Raw genomic sequence first — 22,072 nt, forward strand, 5'->3', positions numbered from 1 at the left:
TTTGTATCTTTCATCTTTTGCCTCTTATTTTCTTCTTGTTCTCCGTTGTCGAGACGATGCATGGGTATGAGTTAATGATGCGACGACTTTACTAGCTGTAGGTGAGGCCCATGAAACTGACTCGCCTTCTCGGTGACGCCACACGTCTATTCCAAACGCGCCGCTCTCGAATTTTGCTGTTAGATCTACGCTAGCGTTATGACTCGACAGTAGAACACTCCCGTACATGATTGGTAAAGTTAGATACTGTACACAGGTACCTACCTTGCTCTGTATCTAATTAAGGGTCCGATTTGCAGTCTGATCTATCAAGGAGGGACAGGAGGAAGGAGGCTAAACCTCCGTAATAATTCCTCCGTTTTAGGTAACCTCTTTCCTTGTGTGGTAATAATAGCCAGACAAGACCGGATGTACTGTATGTTTGCTGACTACTCCTTTTTTTGATACGTAGTACGGTACGGTCTGTACAGTACGGTAAGTACTGCGTAAACAATTCTTCAGCCGGCCATATCACGCTGTGGGATGGGATGCTGTCTTTCGACCCACCAGGATGCAAGGGTCAGTAACGGAGGCAAGGACGGCGACGGTCTGTCCAAGAGACGACGCTAGAACCCCACCAGACACACACATGCCTCGCTAGGTACGCAAGTACGGTACATCCTCGAACCCGGTGCAGCAATCATTCTCCTGCAGGCATGCTGATCCCCAGGAGTTGCGGTCCCACATCAACATTCACATTTGAAAGTGGAGTTTTTGGTTTTTGACGACATCATCCGCAGGGAAGGCCTAACACCTCTCGTCCGCATGGAAGTGTCCCACCAAAAAAAACAAAAGGAGGCAATGGCTATCTCAGACTTGTATAAGTATGACGATTTTCCTCTTTCATCAACACTTGATTCTATTTTTCTCATCTCACGATCATCTTACCAACTATCTATACACTATATCAACCAAACTCACTCAACAGCTGGTCTCAGGACTTCCGAGTACTCCACTGCACCCTACACCTTCTACCATATTATATAATCAATAACCAAACACATCTTCACATAACAATGTCGCAAACAAACGGTACCCACACCAAGAAAGCCGTCCACTTCGGTGCCGGTAACATCGGCCGTGGCTTCGTCGCCTGCTTTCTCCACAACTCCGGATATGAGGTCGTGTTCGCCGACGTCACGGACAGGACTTGCGACGCCCTCAACAACAAAACCTCTTACAAAGTGATCGAGGTTGGCGCCGAGGGCACCGAGGAGAAGACCATCACAAACTACCGTGCCATCAACTCGAGGACAAATGAAGAAAAGTTGCTCCAAGAGATCGCCACTGCAGATGTTGTGACATGCTCAGTCGGCCCCAACATCCTCAAATTCATCGCCCCTGTCATCGCAAAGGGTCTCGACCGCAGGTCAGAGGACCTCAAACCTGCCGCAGTCATTGCCTGCGAAAACGCTATTGGCGCCACCGACACACTCGCCGAGCACATCAAGGAGCACCTCCCAGCCGCTAGGGTGGAGGACTTGTCAACCCGCGCCCGTTTCGCCAACTCGGCCATTGACCGTATCGTCCCCGCTCAGGATCCCAACTCGGGCCTTGATGTCAAGCTCGAGAAGTTCTACGAGTGGGTCGTCGACAGGACACCCTTTGCCGATCATGAGGTCCCATCCATCGAGGGTATCCACTGGGTTGACAACCTCGAGCCATACATTGAGCGCAAGCTGTACACCGTCAACACAGGCCATGCCACTGCAGCTTACCACGGTTACAACAGGCAAAAGCGCACCGTATATGATGCTCTTCAGGATCGTGAGATCCAGAGGGAGGTTCGTCGCGCGCTAGAGAACACCTCAAAGCTCATCACTACCAAGCATGGCATCAGCCCTGAGGAGCAACAAGCATACGTTCGCAAGATTATGACCCGCATTGGTAACCCCCATCTTGAGGATGCCGTCGAGCGTGTCGGTCGCGCTCCTCTCCGTAAGCTGTCTCGAAAGGAGCGCTTTGTCGGCCCCGCTGCTGAGCTCGCCGAGAAGGGCGAGGACTGCAGCGCACTTCTCGATGCTGCCGAGATGGCTCTGCGTTTCCAAAACGTCGAGGAGGATGCTGAGAGCAAGGAACTGGCTAAGATTATGGCAGAGAACAGTGCCGAGCAGGTTGTCTCGCAGGTTTGCGGTCTGCAGCCTTCGGAGAAGCTCTACCCCAAGATGGTCGAGATTGTCCACAGGGTTCAGCAAGATGCTATGGATGACACTGAGTAAGCTTGTGAAAACTGGCTAGACATCTAAGCGGCTCTTGTTGTCACCCTCTTTTCAAGTTGATGCAAGCTTGTATCTTTTCTTCTTTTTGCTTCTTATTTCTTTGTCTGCGATTTGCTTTGGACTTTTACGACTTGCATATACCGGCGTTGGTTACCCATTTGGAAATATGGACGGAATTGTTATGTTTTTCTTGTTATCTTAAGTTTTCATGTCATGGAAATTTGTTAGGACCAGCCTGGAGTTTTGGCCGGCCAATGCGCTCTTTCAGAACGTACACTGAGTGTACAGTGTGTTGAGGGTAGCTTCAAGCGTTTGTATGTTTTCAGCAGGCTGTGTTTACTATAGACGGCGTGCCCCCGAAAACCGAAATATACGATTTTATGATAGAGTGCGTCAGAATGTCGAGTGCCATCCGTCATTGATTGTGATTTCAGCCGAACAATAGAAGTGTCGTCAAATGCGGCTCATGGAAGGCTGCCACACGAATTCCAAATTAATTGCTTGTGAAAATAAGGAGGGGAGGGGAGCCTTGCTCTCCGATACTCAAGCCATTAATGCCCCGCCTAGCTTCCGCAGTTAGGCGGTGGCGGCGCGCACAAGCCAAGACATCGTGAGTTTTGTCTGCCACACACGCACGGCATAACTACTAATCTGTTTACAACCAATAGAAAGACTGGTACAAATCACTCATCCGTAGTCTACCCTACCCAGGTTTTTAGTTGAAGCATACAACAGCATATATATGCTAATTCTGCTTGCCAAAGAGAAAGGAAAACGTAACATGATCAATAGCGGGTATAACTTATTTGCATCCAGTGCGATGTGGGCAACTGCACAACATAGGTATGTACTTTGTAATTAAAGGTTACTGACAAGGCCAACACCGCTTTGACCAACCTACGAAGGTACCCCGCAGCTATTTACTGCTTGCACCAGTTAACTGAGGTAGGCAGGCACCTACGGAGCAACGTATTTCCTGGGTGGAAGTTTATAGTGGACCCCGCCCCAGCTACCTTCACATAATTGTGGCCTCAGGCAACAATAAGCTGTCGCGGAAAGACCACATTGTGACAAGCAAGCTTCGAAATTAGGTACCCTGTAAGGTATAGGCCAACTGGCGGTAGCTCTCCATCCATGATCAAGCCAGCATTGACATATCAGATCTCAATGACCAGTGCCGAAGACCCCACGACGAAAAGCAAGCAGTCAAACATTCCGAGACTTCTTCGAAGCTAGCGGCAGGGCCGAGATTTCTGCTAAACCACACTATTATTATTCCGCCCGATGCTCCTCGCAACCGCGACCTAAATTCACCCCACTATAGAAACGCAACCTCGATAGCAGCGCCTACAAGCCCCCCTTGAGCCCAGTACTTGGGTGTTAAGACACCGTTCAATATGCGGTTAGATGTCAAGGTGTGTAACTGCTCAGGCTCTTCATGTTGCGCCATGTCTTGCTCCTGTGCAACCAGACGAGCGATTGGCCGGCGGGCAGACATATGTGGCCTCAGCCGCTCGCTCTCACTGCTTCACGGCAGATCTGCTGAGCCTGGGCTTGCATGCAATGGAATAGACCCCAAAGGCTTCAAGCACTGCTGAATCAGAGTCATTGTTGCAAACAGTGCACTTGTAAATACTTGTACAAGGGTGCAACTCTGCTAACCATGTCAATCACTATACAGCGCCAGCTCTTCGCGCGCAGCGAGCGCGTGAAGGGTATTGACTTCCACCCACAAGAGCCATGGATCTTGACCACTTTGTACAGCGGTAAGCTTCGAATGCATACTAGAAATAAGCGACCCAGAGCACCACTACTTTCTATGAGGGGAGGATCGCCATGCTGACCCGGCGAGTACCCTTCAGGCCATGTGTACATTTGGTCATATGAAACGCAGCAAATCGTCAAGACCTTCGAGCTTACAGATGTCCCCGTACGAGCCGGTCGGTTTATTGCAAGGAAGAACTGGATCGTTTGCGGCTCCGACGACTTCCAGCTCCGTGTTTACAACTACAACACCTCGGAGAAGATCACATCATTCGAGGCACACCCCGACTACATTCGTGCGATTGCTGTCCATCCTACGCAACCATTTGTCCTCACAGCATCCGATGATATGACTATAAAGCTCTGGGACTGGGAAAAGGGCTGGAAGTGCGTGCAGGTTTTTGAGGGCCACAGCCATTATGTCATGGGTCTGGCCATCAACCCAAAGGACACGAATACGTTCGCATCGGCATGTTTAGACAGGACAGTCAAGATTTGGAGTTTGGGCTCGTCCACGGCAAACTTCACACTCGAAGCGCATGAGACCAAGGGCGTGAACCACGTTGATTATTACCCACACTCCGACAAGCCGTACCTCCTCACAACCTCGGACGATAGGACGGTAAAGATCTGGGACTACACAACGAAATCTTTGATTGCCACACTCGAGGGCCACACAAACAACGTCTCATTTGCCTGCTACCACCCCGAGCTTCCAGTCATCATTTCCGGCTCCGAAGATGGCACCGTCAGGATATGGCATGCCAACACTTATCGGTTTGAGCAGTCTTTAAACTATGGCCTGGAACGCGCGTGGTGTGTCTCATACCAAAAGGGGAAGCAGGGTGTCGCTGTGGGTTTTGATGATGGAGCTGTCGTTGTCAAGCTGGGTCGCGAAGAGCCAGCTGTCTCCATGGACAACTCTGGCAAACTGATCTGGGCAAGGCACAATGAGGTTGTGTCTTCCATAATCAAAGGCGGAGGTGAGTTTATTTTCGATGCGGAAGTCATCTGGAACCTCATCATGAACCTGAAGCTAACCATCTACGACCAGATGCTACGATCAAGGATGGCACACCGATTTCACTCCCCACCAAGGATCTTGGCACTTGTGAAGTTTACCCACAGACCCTGATACACTCGCCGAACGGCAGATTTGTTGCTGTTTGTGGCGATGGTGAATACATCATTTACACGGCTTTGGCATGGAGGAACAAGGCCTTCGGATCCGCCCTAGACTTTGCCTGGGCCACCAAGGACAATAGCAACGACTTCGCCATCAGAGAATCTGCGACCAGTGTCAAAGTCTACAAGAACTTTGTTGAGAAGCCCGGCGGGCTTGATGTTGGCTTTCAGGCTGATGGACTATCTGGTGGTGTTCTCCTCGGAGTCAAGGGTCAGGGCGGTATTTCCTTCTTTGACTGGGCGACTGGTGGGCTAGTCAGGAGAATCGAGGTTGAGCCGAGACAGGTTCGTAACGATCCTGAAGCGTTGGGGCTTGATTAAGATATACCGATGCTGACATTACATTGCCCGTTTAGGTCTACTGGTCAGAGAGCGGTGAGCTGGTCACGCTAGCTTGTGAAGACTCTTTCTACGTACTCAGGTTCTCTCGGGAGAACTACATTGAGGCTACGCAGGAAGGTAATGTTGATGAGGATGGTGTGGAGTCTGCTTTTGAGGTTGTTACCGACATAAACGAGAGGTAAATATTCCCATTGCACAGCTACTGATGCAGATATGCTGCTTTTGATGCTAATAGCCTTTCCTTTTTCGTAGCGTCCGTACTGGAGAATGGGTGGGCGACTGCTTCATCTACACCAACAGCACTAACAGGCTTAACTATCTCGTTGGCGACCAAACTTATACGGTTTCACACTTCGACCAGCCAATGTACGTCATTGGCTACATCCAGCGGGACTCTCGAATTTACTTGTGCGACAAGGACGTCAACGTCACTTCGTTCGCCTTGTCGCTGCCAGTACTGGAGTATCAGACCCTTGTGCTACGTGAGGATATGGAAACAGCCGCCGAGCTGCTCCCGTCGATTCCCCAGGACCAGCTCAACAAAATCGCGAGATTCCTGGAGGGTCAAGGTCATAAATCCCTGGCACTCGAGGTGGCCACAGACCCAGAACACAAGTTCGACCTGGCACTGGCGCTCAATCACCTTGATATAGCATTGGAGCTAGCTCGCGAGGCTGACGTTGACCACAAATGGAAGACTGTGGGAGACGCAGCGCTGGCAGCTTGGGACGTCGCCCTTGCGGCCGAGTGTTTCAGCCATGCACGTGATCTCGGCTCCCTCCTCCTGCTACACAGTTCTACCTCGGACAGGGAAGGTTTACAGAAGCTGGCAGAGCAGGCGACTGATGCCGGTGCGCACAACGTGGCTTTCACATCCAGGTGGCTTCTGGGAGACGTTACGGGCTGCGTTGAAATCCTGCGAAGCACGGGCAGACTCGCCGAGGCGGTGCTGTTTAGTCAGACTTACAAGCCGAGCCTCGCCCCGGCTGTAGTCAAAGAATGGAAGGAGAGCTTGGAGAGCAGCAAGAAGGGTAGGGTAGCAAGGATGTTGGGCAGTCCTGATGAGGACGGGGATGAGCTGTTCCCCGAATGGGAGGAATGGCTGAAGCTCGAGGCCGACGGAGGATCTGCCGTTGATGCCACCACAGCGCCAAAGAAGGCGGCCATTGCTGCGGATGAAGACGAGGAAGACGAGGAAGAAGATGAGGACGAGGAGGAGGATGACGATGAGGATGAAGAGGACGCGTAGATTATATGTCGTCTTTGACTAGTTTTCATGGGTACAAGTCCAAATAACGCATCTGCCTTCATAATTTGAAGGAAGATAGGTGGGTGGTCATCTTGCCGGAGTAGGTTTTATGTCTATGAGGAAAAGTTGTAGACAAATATAAGAAAGAGCATGTGTTTTTTTCTTTCTTTCTTCAACGTGGATATTGTTTAAGAGAAGCCTCAACTTTACGGGGTTCACAGATATTAAGCCTGCCAACATGTTTGATAGCATCGAAGCTTCACATCCAACCACAAATTCTTTACGGCTTTATCTGGGGTGGTGTTCTAGTACCCTCGAATCGTACCTATAACAGCAAACACCCGTGACTCCTACCTCGGCCTGCACTCGAAAATCTCACGTCCAACTCACTTAATTTTTCAACTTATCCTCAATACATCAGTACCGCCGTTCATACTCCGGACTTTCCAATTCTGTCCTTGGGGTTTTCGCAAATTCTTTTCAACCACTTTCAAACAACTCACTTTCCTTCCTCCTTTCGCGCCCCGACTGTTTGCTACTACATCATACTAAAAGAATATCGTTTTTTTCTCTTCTTCTTTTCTATTCCATCTCTGAGAAAATGGGTACAGGCCTTCTCGCCACGAATGGCAATTCCACTACTCTAATCAAGGTCGATACGCTGCGCGAACTAATTGGCACTCGGATTTCACTTCCCCAGGTCAGTTCACACCACGTTCGAAACCTCAACGTGTGCCTCAATACTTGATACTACACCAGCCTTCAGCTCCATACCTGCTTTATTTTGTCTGTGCTTGATCAGGCTGCTGTTCTCCTGCCCCTAGGATTCCATATTTTCAAGATCAACACCGCACTTAAGTAAAAGAATGCTGACCACAACCTGACATGTCGATATAGCTGGTTGTTGTAGGCGATCAGAGTTCCGGGAAGAGCTCGGTCTTAGAGAGCATCACTGGCTTCGCATTTCCCCGCTCAGCAGAGCTGTGCACACGCTATGCCACGCAGATAACATGTCGTCGGGAAGCCTCGGAGAGCTTCAATGTCACCATTATGCCGCATAACGAGTCGGACCCGGACGAGGCTGCCAGGTTGATGGAATTTTCCAGAAGCAGCAAGACCTCGCAGATGGATAACAATGAGCTGGCCGACATCTTTGAGGCTGCGAACGAGGCCATGGGTGTCAATATGGGTCGAACCAGGTCGGGCAAGGTGCGATCTGGTAGTGCTTTCAGTAAGCATATTCTCAAAATAGAGATATGTGGGCCAGATGTATGTCAAGGATTCAGTATCATGTCACCCTGGGGCTTCGTGATGTCGACTACTGACCGCCTGACAGCAAGAGCACTTTACCGTCATCGATGTGCCCGGAATATTCCGCAAGGAGACAGAGGGCGTCACCACCGAAAATGACATTGCTTTGGTGAGAAGAATGGTCAAAGACTACATGCAGAATCACCGAACAATGTATGTTATCAAGTACTTGAATTGCGGTTGCTGCTGTATTGGCATTACTTTCAACACCACCTAGGAAAGACTAACAAGGTGATGACTGAAAACGAACTGCAGAATCCTCGCCATAATCCCCGCAAACGTCGATCCCGCAACCCAGGAGATCCTCAAGCTGGCCAAGCAAGCTGACCCGACCATGGAGCGAACTATGGGAGTGCTGACAAAACCAGACCTTGCCATCGAGCGGGTGATGCAAAATATTGCCATAGACCACGTCACCGGGAAGCGTTGTGACCTTGTTCTTGGCTACCATATCGTCAAAAATCGAGGCCCAGACGACGGAGAGTCCAGCCTTGCTGATGGCCAGGAGGCTGAAGAGATTTTCTTCTCCGAACATCCATGGTCTACACTGAAAAATACAGGCAGAACTGGGGCTTCGGCACTCAAGACCAAGGTTCATGGCCTTCTCACTGACCTGATCAAGCAAGAGTTCCCAAAGCTTAGAGAGGAGATTAAGGCAAAATTAGGGGAGCTCAAAGCTACGCTGGATGGTTTGGGGGCGCCGAGGTCTGACACCAATGCGCAACGGGCGTATCTGGGAAATATCAGCGATCATTTCCAGGGCATTGTCCACGATGCCCTGGGAGCCAGCTATGGCGGACGCTCTGTATTCAACTCTGACGACATGAGGCTGGTCACACGTATTGTCGAACTTGACGAGAAGCTTTCCAAGGGTATTGCTGACGCGGGCCATACAAGGGCCTTCTCTGAGGACCACGTCTCCAAGAAGTTTAGGCGTGATTCGGAAGCCCCCAGTAGCGATTGCTCAAGCGAGCAATCTGAAGAAGAGTCGGAAGAATATGCACAGCCGCCCTCACGCAAGAGCCTGAGTGATATTTTCCCGTGTGTCGCTCGTCTTCTCAAGGAGCCCGAGAATCCGTATCTTGTGCAACTGCAAGATATTTTCAAGAGCACAAAGCACCAGATCAACAATGCTGATGACATTCGCACCTTCATCCAAGATACATACAACAATAGCCGTGGCATGGATCTGGGCACTGTAAGTCAAAATTTCGGAAAGAACCCCAGGGAGTGTGTCGTGTTGCTGTCGAACCCTCGAGCGCAAAACTGACAAGAATACCAAACCTTCCAGTTCAGTACGGCTCTCCTCGCGGCCATATTTCAGGAACAAACCAAGAACTGGGCAACAATTACGAGCGCATACGTGAGTATAGCCATTGTACTTGTCCACCGCTTCATACATCAGGTGATGGGAGAGGTGTGTCTGGACAAAGGTGTGCGAGAAGAGCTTGAACAGTTCCTTGCGGGCGAAATTGAGCAGCGTTACATGCGCGCCAAGGAACACGCCCAATTTCTCGTCAATATTGAGCGCACACAGTCGCCATTTACACTCAACCCTTACTTCAATGACGCACTCGCCAGGGCCCAACAGGAGCGTGTACTGGCAAACATCAAGGCACTCTTTAGTATGGATGACGAGACATGGGACAGCCACGAGCCAAACCAGGAGTTTCCCGTGTCCAAGGCAGCCCTCAGATCACTGCCAATGTCCAGTCAGTCCAACGCCGAATCAATGCAGCAGCATATACACGATGTACTCAAGAGTTACTACAAGGTTGCCATGAAACGATTCGCAGATAATGTTTGTCTGCAAGCGGTTCATCATTATCTACTCTTTGCGGAAGACGGACCACTCAAGGTATTCAACTCGAAGCTTGTTTACAGCATGGATGCAGAACAGCTCGAGGGCATCGCCGGCGAGAGCGCTGCTGTTAGGTCTCGGCGCAACAAGTTGGGCCATGACATTGTCACATTTGAGACGGCGTTGGAGGTGCTTGGAAGTAGAGTTTCCATGAAGCTCCGTCGGTGATTCTTTTTTTTTCTTTCTTTTTCCAACTGAGGCGCCAGAGTGTGGTCGTCTTGGTCTTGCTTCAAGCCATGCTCTCGCTAATCATCCACCTCGGAGCCGAGTTTGCATAAGTTTGCACGTTTTCCATTCTCACTCAAATTGCAGTTGCGCTTGCTATGAGCAAGTAGATGCTTATTTTCTCGCTCTATTTTCATTAATTGGTCTCTTATTCTATTGGCAAATTGATGCCTGGCTTATTTATACGAGCATTGTATTAGTTTCTCCCGTCTACCGCATTACCCGATGGTCCGGACATAAAACAGCAGGGCGAGGAAAAGATTTTTATATGGATGGGAGTAGCGAGCTCCGCTACTTGATTAGCATTTAAACTGCACCAGAACAGTATAATTCCACTGCAGGTAGACTCTTTAGTCAACCAGTAAACCAATACGCTTTCTTTCGACTTTGCTACTACGCAGATATTGACAGTTGATGAGACCAGGTGGATGAACCTTCGGGCTAGCTTTACAAATCTCGTCTCGCTATAATACTTGACGCATACAGCCTTGTGTTACGTTTTTCGCCCCATTCAGGTCAGGAAAGTCTCCGGGACATTAGGGCCCCAGACAGCCAAACTATCCGCAGATGCCGCCGTGCGATGTGTCGGCTCCGACATGTCGAGCAGATCGCCATCCACGTAGTGCTCCATAATGAAGCGAGCAGGGTCGAACCTGTGTTCAAGTGGTTCCAGTCAGTACACATAAAGCAGTGATAGCTTTCCAATTAGGCCCGGCTGAGTTTTAGTCGGAGAAACTCACCAATAGTCAAAGATCTGGCTGCCCATGATGTGCCTACCGACACCCCAGCAGTTCTCGTAGCCCTTCTCGCGCAGCCAATCGTGACCCAGGACCTGGGTGTCAAAGTCGTGCGTCTCGAAAGAAGAGTGATGGACGTGCATCTTGGGCCCCTCGAAGAAGAAGAAGCAGTGGTGGTCGACCTTTTGAGACCCCCTGTTCAGGCGAAAGAAGACGGAAACGTCCTCTTCTTTCTGATTATAGGCCAGCTGTTAATTCACAAAGGAAAATACCAGAGAGTTTGTTAGCATATTCCCGCCAAGTCCGATCGATCAACAGTCGTGCTTTTTGATAGTAGGACAAAAAAGCAATAGGCAAAAAAGCAACCCACCTCGCTCGGGAAAAAGTTGAACCGGGTCGAGTAAAACTCATAACACTTGGCAAAGTTGGTCACGCACATGCCGAAATGACCCAGCTTGTGCACCGGTGCCGGCCTCTTCTGGAATCGTTGGAAACGGTTGACGGGACGCGTCTTCTCTAGAGGGTAGTTGACCTTGAGGTCCGGGAACTCAGGGTCCCTGACATCTACCTTTTCCTGGCCGTGGACCAGGTGGAACGGAAAGCCGTCGACAGGATCATAAAAGGTCACAGCCTTGCCGCCGCCGGGAGCGTCCGTTAGGTCATAGATTTCAGAGGGCTTGCACTCCTTGGGAAGCGTCTTGGAGGCATGCATCAAGTCCTCCTCGGACTCGACGGCAAAGGCGGCGCCGCCAAACTCATCTTGGTCGGCCTGATCGACGCACAAGACGAAGGGCTCGGAGCCATAGCCACGGTAGTAGGTCTTTTCGCCCAAACGCTTGGTCTCGTAGAAGCCAAAGTCCTCCATGAATTGACGGGCCTTGGCAACATCCTTGTATTTGTAGGTGACGTGGGCGATGTTGACAAGGTTGATCCGCTTTAGGTCATTATGAACAGAGGCTGCCGCCATGATTGCGGTGTTTTTTTCTCTCTTTCTTTGGCGCAAGGTGGAGCGAAGCTGAATTGACGATTTGTGCTCTTATATTAGTCTTGGGGCGTTGTTGGGAGGAGAGTACTATTGTAGATGAAATCTTGGGGTTGGACGTACTGTACACTATCAGACAGGGTACCTAAGGTAGATAGGTACCTAGGCAGGTTTCAACAGCGCCAAGCTTAACCTGGGATGGTTGATAGTCTATCTCGACTAGAAGAGATGAAAAAAAGGGATAGCTTTACCAAACCCGAGGTTTTGTCACACAGGTCGTAAACTAGATAGAAATAGGATAACCTACCTTACCTACTACATACCTTGGGTATTCAGCAGTGTTTTCAATTGCAGGCTCATTGTCTAAAAAAAAAAAAAAAGTTTACGACTACCGGGCTTGCCGGGACATGCGGGGGAAGTCCATGGGTGGCGTGGTGGGGAACTACCGGCTCAGCCGGCCCAGCGCACACGAACTATAGCATCCATATTAGTTAGCTAGAGACGGACGGCAGTTGGGAAATCGGGGCTCAACCTCCTGCAGGTAGAGTGCCCCAACCAGACAAGCCATGGAAAAACAAAAACACGCACGCCCGCCGTCCCACGGGACCATGGTCTGTCATCGCTTAGTTTCTGACTTTTGAACAATATTGATCGTTACCTTTTTTGTTTTTCATTTGGAGTTGCCGGACCCCGCCAACGACAAACGAGTATGTAGTCCGGGTAGATTGCTTTTGTCGAGCTATGTTTGGGACCTTAACTTTGCTTTGACAGGAGGTCATGAACAGTCAACAACTTGGCTTTCACGATTGTCGTGTTATAGTATAAGTACTGTACCTACTACTACCTTACCAGGCTATCCACTCTAGGTACCTTGGAAGCTGCCTTTGCAGTTCACGTCGCCTCCAAAATTCCCCGAGTTTGTGAGGGGAAAAGTGGAGACGGAATGGTTCGAAATCGAACCCAAAAAAAATCGGTGTAGCCGCAGTTCTGCCGACCGACCATTGTCTGGATATGGGTTAGGGTCAGTGACAATCAGATAAGGTGGTTGCTATCAAGGTTGTTGTCTGTCTTAGCTGAGGTAGTACCGTACCAAGCCTTATCAATGGTGTCATCATCACGTGCTTGTTGTTGACTGGTCAATGGTTTGGGTTCCCATCCTCTCTTTCTACCTTCTTTAAACTTTGGCACGCACGGCATCTGGGACATTGTGGTTGCTCATTTCACCTTTTGCAGACAACCCATTGCACTTTCTTTTCTTCTTCTTCCACTTCTTCTTATTCTTGTCCTATTGGAACGGGATTCATGTCCAACTAGAGAGGTGGAAAAGATGGACAGAAAAGAAGAAAAAAGGATGGAGAAGCGTCCTGAAGCAGCAGCAGGCTATGCTGTCTTACACGACGACCACCTGCAGCAACCAATTGCTTGGCGCCGAGACTTCCGTCACAGGAGAGGTGGAAATGGCTTTCGCCGGTCGAGAGCGCTGCGTGCCTTGGTCATTGGGTTTCTGACATTCATTGTGTATGCCCAATGGAGGCAGATCCAACCCGTTGACGAACATGCATCTTCTTCCTCGTCTATCAAGGCGCCGAAATTGAACATCACCCGGCTTCGCAGCAACGCAAACACATGCGCCAAGCTCCGCCAGAAGCCTATTGACCCTCCTGGTCCAGGTAGGGAGAAGAATGCACGCTATATCGAAGGCGGTAGGCCGACTCTCATCAAGAATGCTACTGTCTGGACCGGCGAGCCGACTGAGGGCACACCGCCTGACGATGCCCGGCGCGGCGTGGGCTTTGAGTGGATCAGGGATGTCGACGTTCTCCTTAGGAATGGGTTGATCGTTGAGGTTGGACCGTCCGGAAGCATCAAGTTTACCCAAGACACTATCACATACGATGCCCGTGGCCGACCGCTGACGGCAGGCATTATCGACATGCACAGCCATGCGGGCATTGACCCTCTCCCGGGTCTCCGTGGAAACGACGACACCAACGAGATGTCATCCGATATTACGCCCTATGTTCGCTCCATCGACGGCATCAAACCTCTTGACCCCCAGATCCGCGTCATCAAGTCCGGCGGCGTTACCACCTCGCTTGTCCTCCCAGGCTCGGCCAACAACATAGGCGGCGAGGCGTACGTCATCAAACACGCCGTCGGCCGGCAGGACGGCCGTCAAGAGATCAGTGCTGTGGATATGCTCGCCGACCCTGACCGCAACTGGCGCTACATGAAGATGGCATGCGGTGAAAATGCCAAGAGAGTTTACGGTAAGGCCGGAGAGAGGGGACCGACGAGCAGACTGGGTGAGTCTTGGGAGTTTAGGCATGCATTTGAGCAGGCTGCCGAGCTGGTGCGGGCGCAGGATGACTGGTGTGATGCTGCGGATGCCCTTGGAGTAGAAAACATGCAGACATACCTGCCACAGGAGCTGCGTTGGGAGTCTCTTAGTGCGGCCCTGCGGGGACAAGTGCACGTCAACACTCACTGCTACACGATCCCAGACCTGGAGGCCATGGTTGACCACACCAACGAGTTCAAATTCCCGATCAGGGCATTTCACCATGCTCACCAGACTTTTCTTGTTCCAGAGGTAAGCTACAATTTTAAATCTGTCGTGTTGCTCGTATTACCAAGGGCCTTCCGACTTCATAGCCCTGAAAAGACATGCTAAAATGCCAGCTAGATTCTAAAAAGAGTTTACGGCGGAGTCTACCCGGCATCTGCGCTTTTTGCCGATAACATGTGGTACAAGGACGAGGCCAATACCGCTTCCGAGTTTGCAGGCAAGATCCTCTTCGATGCTGGTCTTGATTCCGTATACGTCAGCGACAACCCCGTGATCAACGCTCAACATGTCGTTTTCGAGGCCGCCAAGGCTTATGGATATGGCCTGCCTTATCATGCTGCGCTTGCGTCCGTCACGTCGACGCCGGCGAAATATCTAGGACTGGGCAACAGGCTGGGCAAGATCAAGGCCGGCTTCGATGCTGATGTCGTAGTATGGGACAGCGATCCGCTCAGTGTGGGTGCCGCACCGGCACAGGTCTGGATCGATGGGACGGCGCAGTTTGAGGATCCCGTAGAACTGGACAAGCCTTTCAATGAGCTGATCAAGCCAGATTTGAACCTGGCCCATGTCACTGAGAAAGACCTTGAGATCCAAAATGTCGTCTTCACGGGAATAACCAATCTCCTTCTCTCCAGCATCGACGGCGGGACCCATACCGGTGAGATCAACATGGCAGTCATAAATGGCAAGGTGGCCTGTGTCGGCTCGTGCGCTGCGCATCTTTCGTCTCCTGGCGTCAAGACTATCAAACTGCGGAACGGCCATGTCACAGATCCTTTCATTGCAGTTGGATCTTCGATTGGTCTCAACGCCATCGATGCCGAGTCTTCCACAGACAACGGCAGAAACCCGGCCGGCACCTTCACGCGTGCTGTAGACGGCCTGGCGCTGGATAACCAGAAGGTCCACGCTGCAAACAAGTACGGAGTCACACGCGCAGTTTCCGCTCCCAAGCTCTCTGGCCAGTTCACGCATCATGGAGTCAGTGTTGGTTTCAGAACTGGCGCCAAACACTCTTTAGAGAAAGGGGCTGTCTGGTCAGACGATGTTGCAGTGCATTACACGCTCTCCGAGGACGGAAAATCCGACAAGACACCTTCCATCTCGAGTGCGGTGGGCTCGCTCCGGTCAGCGCTACTAGACGGCGTTGATGCAGTTGGTGACAAAGGGGACAAGGGTACCCCCAGCAGTGACACGTTCACCGAAAAGGCTTACCTCAAAAAGGTTGTGACGGGCGAAATTCCCCTTATATTGACCGTACACAGCGCCGATACCATCGCTGCAATTCTCCGGGTAAAAAAGGAGGTGGAAAAGACCACAGTGAAATCTCTCGAAAAGTCCTCCGTCGAGAAGGGAAAGTCGAAAATCAGGCTGATAATACTTGGCGGCGCCGAGTCGCATCTCGTAGCTTCCGAGCTCGCCGAAGCCAAGATTGCAGGTGTCATCCTTGCCCCGTTGCAGAGCTACTGTACCGTGTGGGAGCAGCGTCGCTGTCTCACCGGCGCCCCGCTCACGAACGGCACGGCTGTCGACATCCTACACGCTGCCGGAGTGCCCGTGGGAATCGGCTTGGAAGAGGACTGGTTGGTACGGGACCTGGGGTTGCTTGCTGGGATTGCGGGACGGAACAGCGGTGGTAAGATTGGGCGAAAGGAGGCTTTGGGGTTTATCGGTGCGGGGATAGAAAGGATGTTGGGTGTGAAGAGACTGGAGAACCAGGGCGGGTTCGTGGTATGGGAAGGGGATCCTTTGGAGGTGGGTGCGCGGGTGAAGGGTGTGAGCGATGGATTTGGCTCGGTTACTGTATTTGAGTAGCATGTGCTTCTTGAAATGTCTTGAGTTGCACTCGCCCTAAGATCGCTCCCGAAGGACAACCCTCAAAAACACATTAATATTATCGGGTCCCTTTTTCGACCTCGTACTCCCCCGCATCCTGGTCTCGATCCGCGCATACTGTTCTAAGATGTCCGCAAAACCCCTAAATCCCTGATGTGCGCCCAGGTACCTGGATGCCCAGCTCATGTTAGCCCCGTAATTAGCATCGCTATAATAGATTTCCCCGTGAAAGGTGAAAGAAGCTGATGCCGCCTTCGCTATGGCTACTTACGCTGTTCCTAGTTCGGGTCTATAATGAACAGCTCTGCGGCGGCGTGCAAACTTCGGGTGCCCAGGGACGCGAGATCCTTCCTGTGAAGACTGACGGTGACGATGTAGACAGTAGGGATGGAAACACATAGCGCTCCTTTGAGTGAACCTTGTGTGAGGGATTTTGAGGACTCCCCTTTCAGGTCAAGACTTGTTAGTAGTTCTCTATCACATAGTTCATCTCGTCATACTTTGGTTCGACTGGGAAGACTGGATATTACGAGAAGATAGCAATCTGATGCCAGACGACTGGATATGGAATCAACGAAAAAGACCATGAGGATGGTTGCGATTCGGGGTATCACGTGACATGATCTGGTTGAACTGGTCGGTCGAACTCCTTTACTCGGGGATTTAACTCGGGGACCTCCCGACCTTGGAGAATAGTTGGAAGTCATCATGTCACGGCATCCCGATGCAACCACCTCCGCAAAGACGTTTTGACAATGCCGAAAGGAAAATCCAGCAGCCAGACGCCAAGATCTGGGCAGCGGAGAAATTGAACGTCAGCCCTGGACAGCAGGTGGGGACCCCGCACGAGTCAATTTCCTGACACGGATGAGGTTGTCTTGTGATTGGCCTCGGCCGCTGTCCAGGCTCCTCTGTTTGTGGTCGACTTCGCTCCAGGAATATTCTACCCCAGACGGTCATCTCCAACATTTCCCCTCACAACCAAGGCATGAATCGTTGTAGGTCTCATTGCCTACACGCCAAGCGACAAGAATCCACCAGAGAGGCCTGTCCCCCCATGGGGTGCTTGCTGGCTGTTGGGGAATGAAGAGCTCATAACGGCTGTACTTCGGTCTATCTGTGGCTTGGTAACCTATTAGCTGCAGCATGTTCTTCTAGGAGCTGAACAAAGGATCCATTTGCCCCAGTTCATACGGAGAAGAACGGGATGCGATGGTTGTTGATCAGGTTTGGCCCTTGTGAAGGTGCCGCCGTTTTGCCGTGGAGGGATTTCAGGACGACCGCGATGATGGTGTGGTCGGACAGGGGGCTTGGGGTATTTAAAAAGCTGCTGTTTGCACCCGTGCTCTGGATACATGGTGTGCTGCTACATTTCCCTGGTGGCTTTCCGGTCTGTCGGGTTGGTTGACAAGTAAGATCCTGCCTGTACCGTGGTTCCTACCTGACCTTGGGACATTGAAGTCGAACTTGAAAGGCAAGCACTTCGGAGGGAAAAACAGACAGACGGTCCTAGAAGACATGTCTTCGGCCAACGAAAAGTCGGTCGGCCACGAGCTGGCCAGGGTTCTGCCTGATGATGGCGTCCCATGGTGGAAGAAGCCGCATCTGCTCAAGCTCAACGGCTGCATCTTCTTCCTCATGTTCTTTACGAGCTCCAATGGGTTTGATGGTTCCATCATGAATGGATATTTGGCGCTGCCACAATGGCGTGCATTCATGCACAATCGTACGTGAGGAAACTGCCCATCCCCTGACATGAAGCTCCCTGAAAGGCCATTTCAATGCTGATGCCAAAGACGTAAAACAACAGCCCAGGGCGCCTGGCTCGGTTTCATCAACGCCATATACTCACTCGGTGCCGTCGTTTCCTTCCCCCTGGCAGCCATGGTCTGCAACCGCTGGGGTCGCAAAATCGGACTTTGGCTGAGCATCATCGCCGCATGCATCGGAACCGCTGTGCAGACCGCAGCACAGGATGACAAGAGCTTCATTATTGCGCGCTTCATCATGGGCATATCCCAGGGTCTCTCGATTGGAGCACCTCTGCTGATCGCCGAGAACGCGTTCCCGACACACCGCGGCATTGCTTCGAGTTGCTACAACTGCGGTTGGTATGTGGGCGCCGTCATCGCCGCCTGGGCCACCTTTGGCACCCGCAACATGGAGGGCGATGCGAGCTGGCGCATTCCGTCGGGCTTGATGGCCCTTCTCCCGGTTCTCATCGCACCCGCGCTCTACTTTATCGACGAGAGCCCCCGTTGGCTCGTCAGTGTCGGGCGAGCCGAGGAGGCGCGTGCCAACCTGGCCCGATCGCACGTCGGAGGGGACATTCACCACCCACTCATCAACTTTGAGATGTCCGAGATCGAGGAGACCATCAAGGCCGAGCAGGCCGCCAAGGAGAGCACGTCCTGGTCTGATCTGTGGGCGACCAAGGGCAATAGGCACCGGCTGTGGATTACCATCACGCTGGGCTTCTACGCTCAGTGGGTTGGCAACGGCGTCATCAGCTACTATCTTTCCCTTGTGTTGGAGAACGTCGGCATCACTGGTGTCACGGAGCAGACCCTCATTTCGGCCTGCCTTCAGATTTGGAACCTCATCTTTGCTACCTTGGCCGCCTTGTCGGTGGATAAGGTCGGGAGAAAGTTCCTGTTCATGCTTTCGGTATGTCAATAGCTTTCTCCGGCACCATACTTGTTTTGTTAAGTTAAACCCCACTTGCTGACATTTCCCATTTGAAAAGGGATCCATTATGCTTGTATCGTACATCATCATCACTGGATTGTCAGGATCCTTCGCCGAGACTGGTCATGGACCGACCGGTCTGGCAGTTGTTCCGTTCCTTTTCATGTCAGTTTACCCCTCAGGAACCTTTCCATCATGTCTGCTTTCCATTTCACCCACCACTGAGAAGGATATACCGAACTGACTCCAATAAACAGCTACTTCCTCGGCTACGATGTCGCATTGACACCACTTGTCATCTCATATACCGTCGAGATCTGGCCATATCAGCTTCGAGCCAGGGGTCTTGCTGTTTGCTCCTCGGTGACCCTGGCCGCCATCTTTTTCAACACCTTCGTCAAGTATGTCGATTCCCGGCCGCTCCAGATCTTCTAGGCCCATAACCTTTCATGATGATCTCGAAATGATAATAGCTGACTGAAAAAAAAAATATGTAATCATTCAACAGCCCCCTCGCACTTGAAGCTATCGGCTGGAAATACTACTTCGTATTCCTTGCCATCCTTGTCATGATGATTGTCGACGTGTGGCTCACCTACCCCGAGACGCGTGGCCGCACGCTCGAGAACATTGCTTGGTTATTTGATGGGGAGGAAGCCCATGTTGGCATTGTCACTGCCGACCAGACATTGAAGAACACCGAGTCGTCCGAGGTTGAGCCCAAGGTTGCCGAGTTTGAGGACATCAAGTCCCAGCATGACGCGGTTGGCGAGAAGAAACTCTGATCAATCGAGGATTGGAGGGTGAGCTGTTCAGGGGTTCGCGGTGAAGAAGGCCCTGGGGCAACCTTGGGCAGTACATTTCTCGGCACCTGCCTGGGAGTTGTGTCGTTTATATCCCGGAGTGTAGCCGCTTGATCCTCAATCAAAGGCTCCAGTCATATCCAGGGATATCTACAGGTATATAGCAGAATTAACGTCTTCATGATCAACACCATTCAGGAGAAATCATTCAGTATACGGTGATGTAGTAGAGGATATAAATAAAGAATCTGTCGCCAGCAGCTGTCACCAAAGTTTTGGATAGTAGGTGGCCGTAGCTTCATCTTGCACCAATCAGCATGGGGGTAGAATGGGGAATGGAGAGTTTCGCAACTTCCTTCCATTCCCAGCCGTCATACATACCAAAACGGCAAGTGGCAGCTCCATCTGTAGCCAGCCTGCTGTTTCTGTGGAGCTGTCGTGCCGCTTTTGTGTCCACACCAAACTCAGCTGCCTCTCACCTCCTCGTCACTCTACAGTGAGAGCTTTTGCAGTAGGAAGAATTTCCCACCGGACCATCTGAATAATCCCCATGACCTCATTCCTTTGAATTCAAGCTTTTGGAAACAAATCATCCATACCTCGCTCGACGACGAAGCAGTGGATACCTATTCATTAACCCAACACGCCTCCATATCCATACCAAGAACTCGTTATTCGAGGCACAAACATGGCTACAGACCATCTTTCTGCTATCATGAGCGCAATGCGCAGGGACCAAAAGTACACCGACCTTGTGGTCAAAGTCGGCAAGGGCATGGACGAGTTCAATCTTCACAAAGCTGTTGTTTGCGGCCAAAGCGCATATTTCGACAGTTCTTGCTCAGGTCATTTCAAGGCAAGTCAAGCTATCAACTTCTCTCCCTCTGATGTTCCATCACCCTTAATCTGCAAAGTCCTCAGCTGAATACATAATGCAAGCAAACAGGAAGCACAGACGGGTGTAATCGAGCTTCTTGACGTTGAATCTTCAGTGTTCGTGCTCCTGGTGGACTACATGTACACGGGAAAACTTGAGCTGCCAACAGAGTCGCAGCTTCCCGGAAATGACCATTATTCACTCCTGGTGGGAACGCCCTGGCCATTCAAGGCGACATTGAAGGCCCCATCTGGTGCAGAAGAGGACTCTCTCGAAGCGTGTCAGCACATCTCGGCGCAAGCAGAGTATAAACATTTTTCTCCCGAAGAGCTCAGGCTTGCAGACTACAATCGTGGCTGGCGAGGTCCGAGGACATCAATATTCCAAAATGATATTGTACCCACAGCCACTACCGGTCGGCTCGTCGATGCAGCGAAGCTTCCTTACCCAGTATTTGGAGCCAGGACTGTGGCCGGCTCTATCGACTTTGGCATAGTGGCTACTCAGAATCCGTTTCTTCAAGCAGCAACTCTAGCCAGCACGAATATTAATGCAGCTATACCTCGCCCTGCCTTATCCTCCTGGCCCAAAAGATCGTATACATCGTATTCCCCGTCATCCGGTAAGGTGTAATCTCAATAGATAATCATATTTGTTAATTCTTTCTCAACTACATTCGATTATGATGCAAGGTCTGCTTTAAACGTACAAATTGGATACACCGTTCATCTGCACCAAGCCAACTGATATTATCGGATCAAAAACAGACACACTACCACAGCTTTTCCAGACTTCAAAACGCATCCCGCTATCGCACCACTCCAACCCAGGCGCCACGTGCAAGACAATTCTCTTCGCGCTCCGAGTCTACACCTTGGCGGATCGGCTTCTGGTCCCCCAGCTGAAGGCGCTTTGTCTGAAGAAGCACCGAGAGGCAACGAAGGCAGCCGAGAAAGATATAATGTGGCGGTGGCATAGCTTCGGCGAGGTTATCAGACACACATATGAGAACGAGCAGCCGGACACCCTCAAGACTCCGTTGTTGCGGCTCGTGATCAAAAAGCGCTGGATCGATGACTTCTGGAAAAGTTTGGAGCCGCTGATGGACGAGATTCCCGCATTTGAGAGGGATGTGCTAGATGCGTTAAGGCAGGCTACACTACCGGGGGAGCCTGACCGACTTCCCTCGGAGTAGGCCGACTTCGGAACCTTGGGGCAATTGCTAGTCTGTGGAGGACGAAAGGTGTTTTAATGATTGATGAAGCATGGAGATGAGATTTGATTTTCCCCCCTCTTTTTCTTTTCTTTTGTTGAAACGGTTGTGTATTATTGAGGCATTAGCAGCGGAAAGAAGCGTGTCCGAGGCAGTTCCACATCACGAT

The 22,072-nt window shown here is 51.2% G+C and overlaps 7 protein-coding genes across 7 annotated transcripts; 6 read left to right on the forward strand and 1 right to left on the reverse strand.

The window, feature by feature from the left end:
* Positions 1-638: 638 nt before the first annotated feature.
* PgNI_06411 (uncharacterized protein) lies at positions 639-1,022 on the forward strand (the record flags this gene model as incomplete). The annotated part of the gene is made up of 2 exons (XM_031126435.1): positions 639-863; positions 968-1,022. Coding segments are annotated over exons 1-2 (114 nt in total), but the record flags the coding sequence as incomplete, so codon positions are not given.
* A 33-nt stretch (positions 1,023-1,055) lies between these two features.
* PgNI_06412 (uncharacterized protein) lies at positions 1,056-2,258 on the forward strand (the record flags this gene model as incomplete). The annotated part of the gene is made up of 1 exon (XM_031126436.1): positions 1,056-2,258. The coding sequence occupies one exon, from the start codon at positions 1,056-1,058 to the stop codon at positions 2,256-2,258; it is 1,203 nt and encodes a 400-aa protein (XP_030982368.1).
* A 1,663-nt stretch (positions 2,259-3,921) lies between these two features.
* Positions 3,922-7,031, forward strand: PgNI_06413 (uncharacterized protein; the record flags this gene model as incomplete). The annotated part of the gene is made up of 5 exons (XM_031126437.1): positions 3,922-4,024; positions 4,121-5,005; positions 5,077-5,492; positions 5,564-5,727; positions 5,802-7,031. The coding sequence occupies 5 exons, from the start codon at positions 3,922-3,924 to the stop codon at positions 6,796-6,798; spliced, it is 2,565 nt and encodes an 854-aa protein (XP_030982369.1). The 3' UTR covers positions 6,799-7,031.
* Positions 7,032-10,466: 3,435 nt separating this feature from the next.
* On the reverse strand, positions 10,467-12,382 carry PgNI_06414 (uncharacterized protein). Its single transcript, XM_031126438.1, has 4 exons — positions 12,038-12,382; positions 11,303-11,947; positions 10,936-11,180; positions 10,467-10,848 (listed from the first exon to the last, which is right to left on the reverse strand). Exons 2-4 carry the CDS (start codon positions 11,897-11,899, stop codon positions 10,707-10,709), a joined length of 984 nt encoding a protein of 327 aa, XP_030982366.1. The 5' UTR covers positions 11,900-11,947; positions 12,038-12,382; the 3' UTR covers positions 10,467-10,706.
* An 859-nt stretch (positions 12,383-13,241) lies between these two features.
* Positions 13,242-16,301, forward strand: PgNI_06415 (uncharacterized protein; the record flags this gene model as incomplete). The annotated part of the gene is made up of 2 exons (XM_031126439.1): positions 13,242-14,507; positions 14,601-16,301. 2 exons carry the CDS (start codon positions 13,242-13,244, stop codon positions 16,299-16,301), a joined length of 2,967 nt encoding a protein of 988 aa, XP_030982367.1.
* Positions 16,302-17,811: 1,510 nt separating this feature from the next.
* Positions 17,812-19,982, forward strand: PgNI_06416 (uncharacterized protein). Its single transcript, XM_031126440.1, has 5 exons — positions 17,812-18,048; positions 18,133-18,989; positions 19,069-19,175; positions 19,268-19,411; positions 19,519-19,982. The coding sequence occupies exons 1-5, from the start codon at positions 17,841-17,843 to the stop codon at positions 19,793-19,795; spliced, it is 1,593 nt and encodes a 530-aa protein (XP_030982635.1). The 5' UTR covers positions 17,812-17,840; the 3' UTR covers positions 19,796-19,982.
* A 519-nt stretch (positions 19,983-20,501) lies between these two features.
* Positions 20,502-21,885, forward strand: PgNI_06417 (uncharacterized protein; the record flags this gene model as incomplete). The annotated part of the gene is made up of 3 exons (XM_031126441.1): positions 20,502-20,726; positions 20,760-21,312; positions 21,458-21,885. 3 exons carry the CDS (start codon positions 20,502-20,504, stop codon positions 21,883-21,885), a joined length of 1,206 nt encoding a protein of 401 aa, XP_030982636.1.
* Between the last annotated feature and the right edge of the window lie 187 nt (positions 21,886-22,072).

The sequence above is a fragment of the Pyricularia grisea genome, chromosome I, assembly GCF_004355905.1.
Source record: "Pyricularia grisea strain NI907 chromosome I, whole genome shotgun sequence".
NCBI lineage: Eukaryota > Fungi > Ascomycota > Sordariomycetes > Magnaporthales > Pyriculariaceae > Pyricularia > Pyricularia grisea.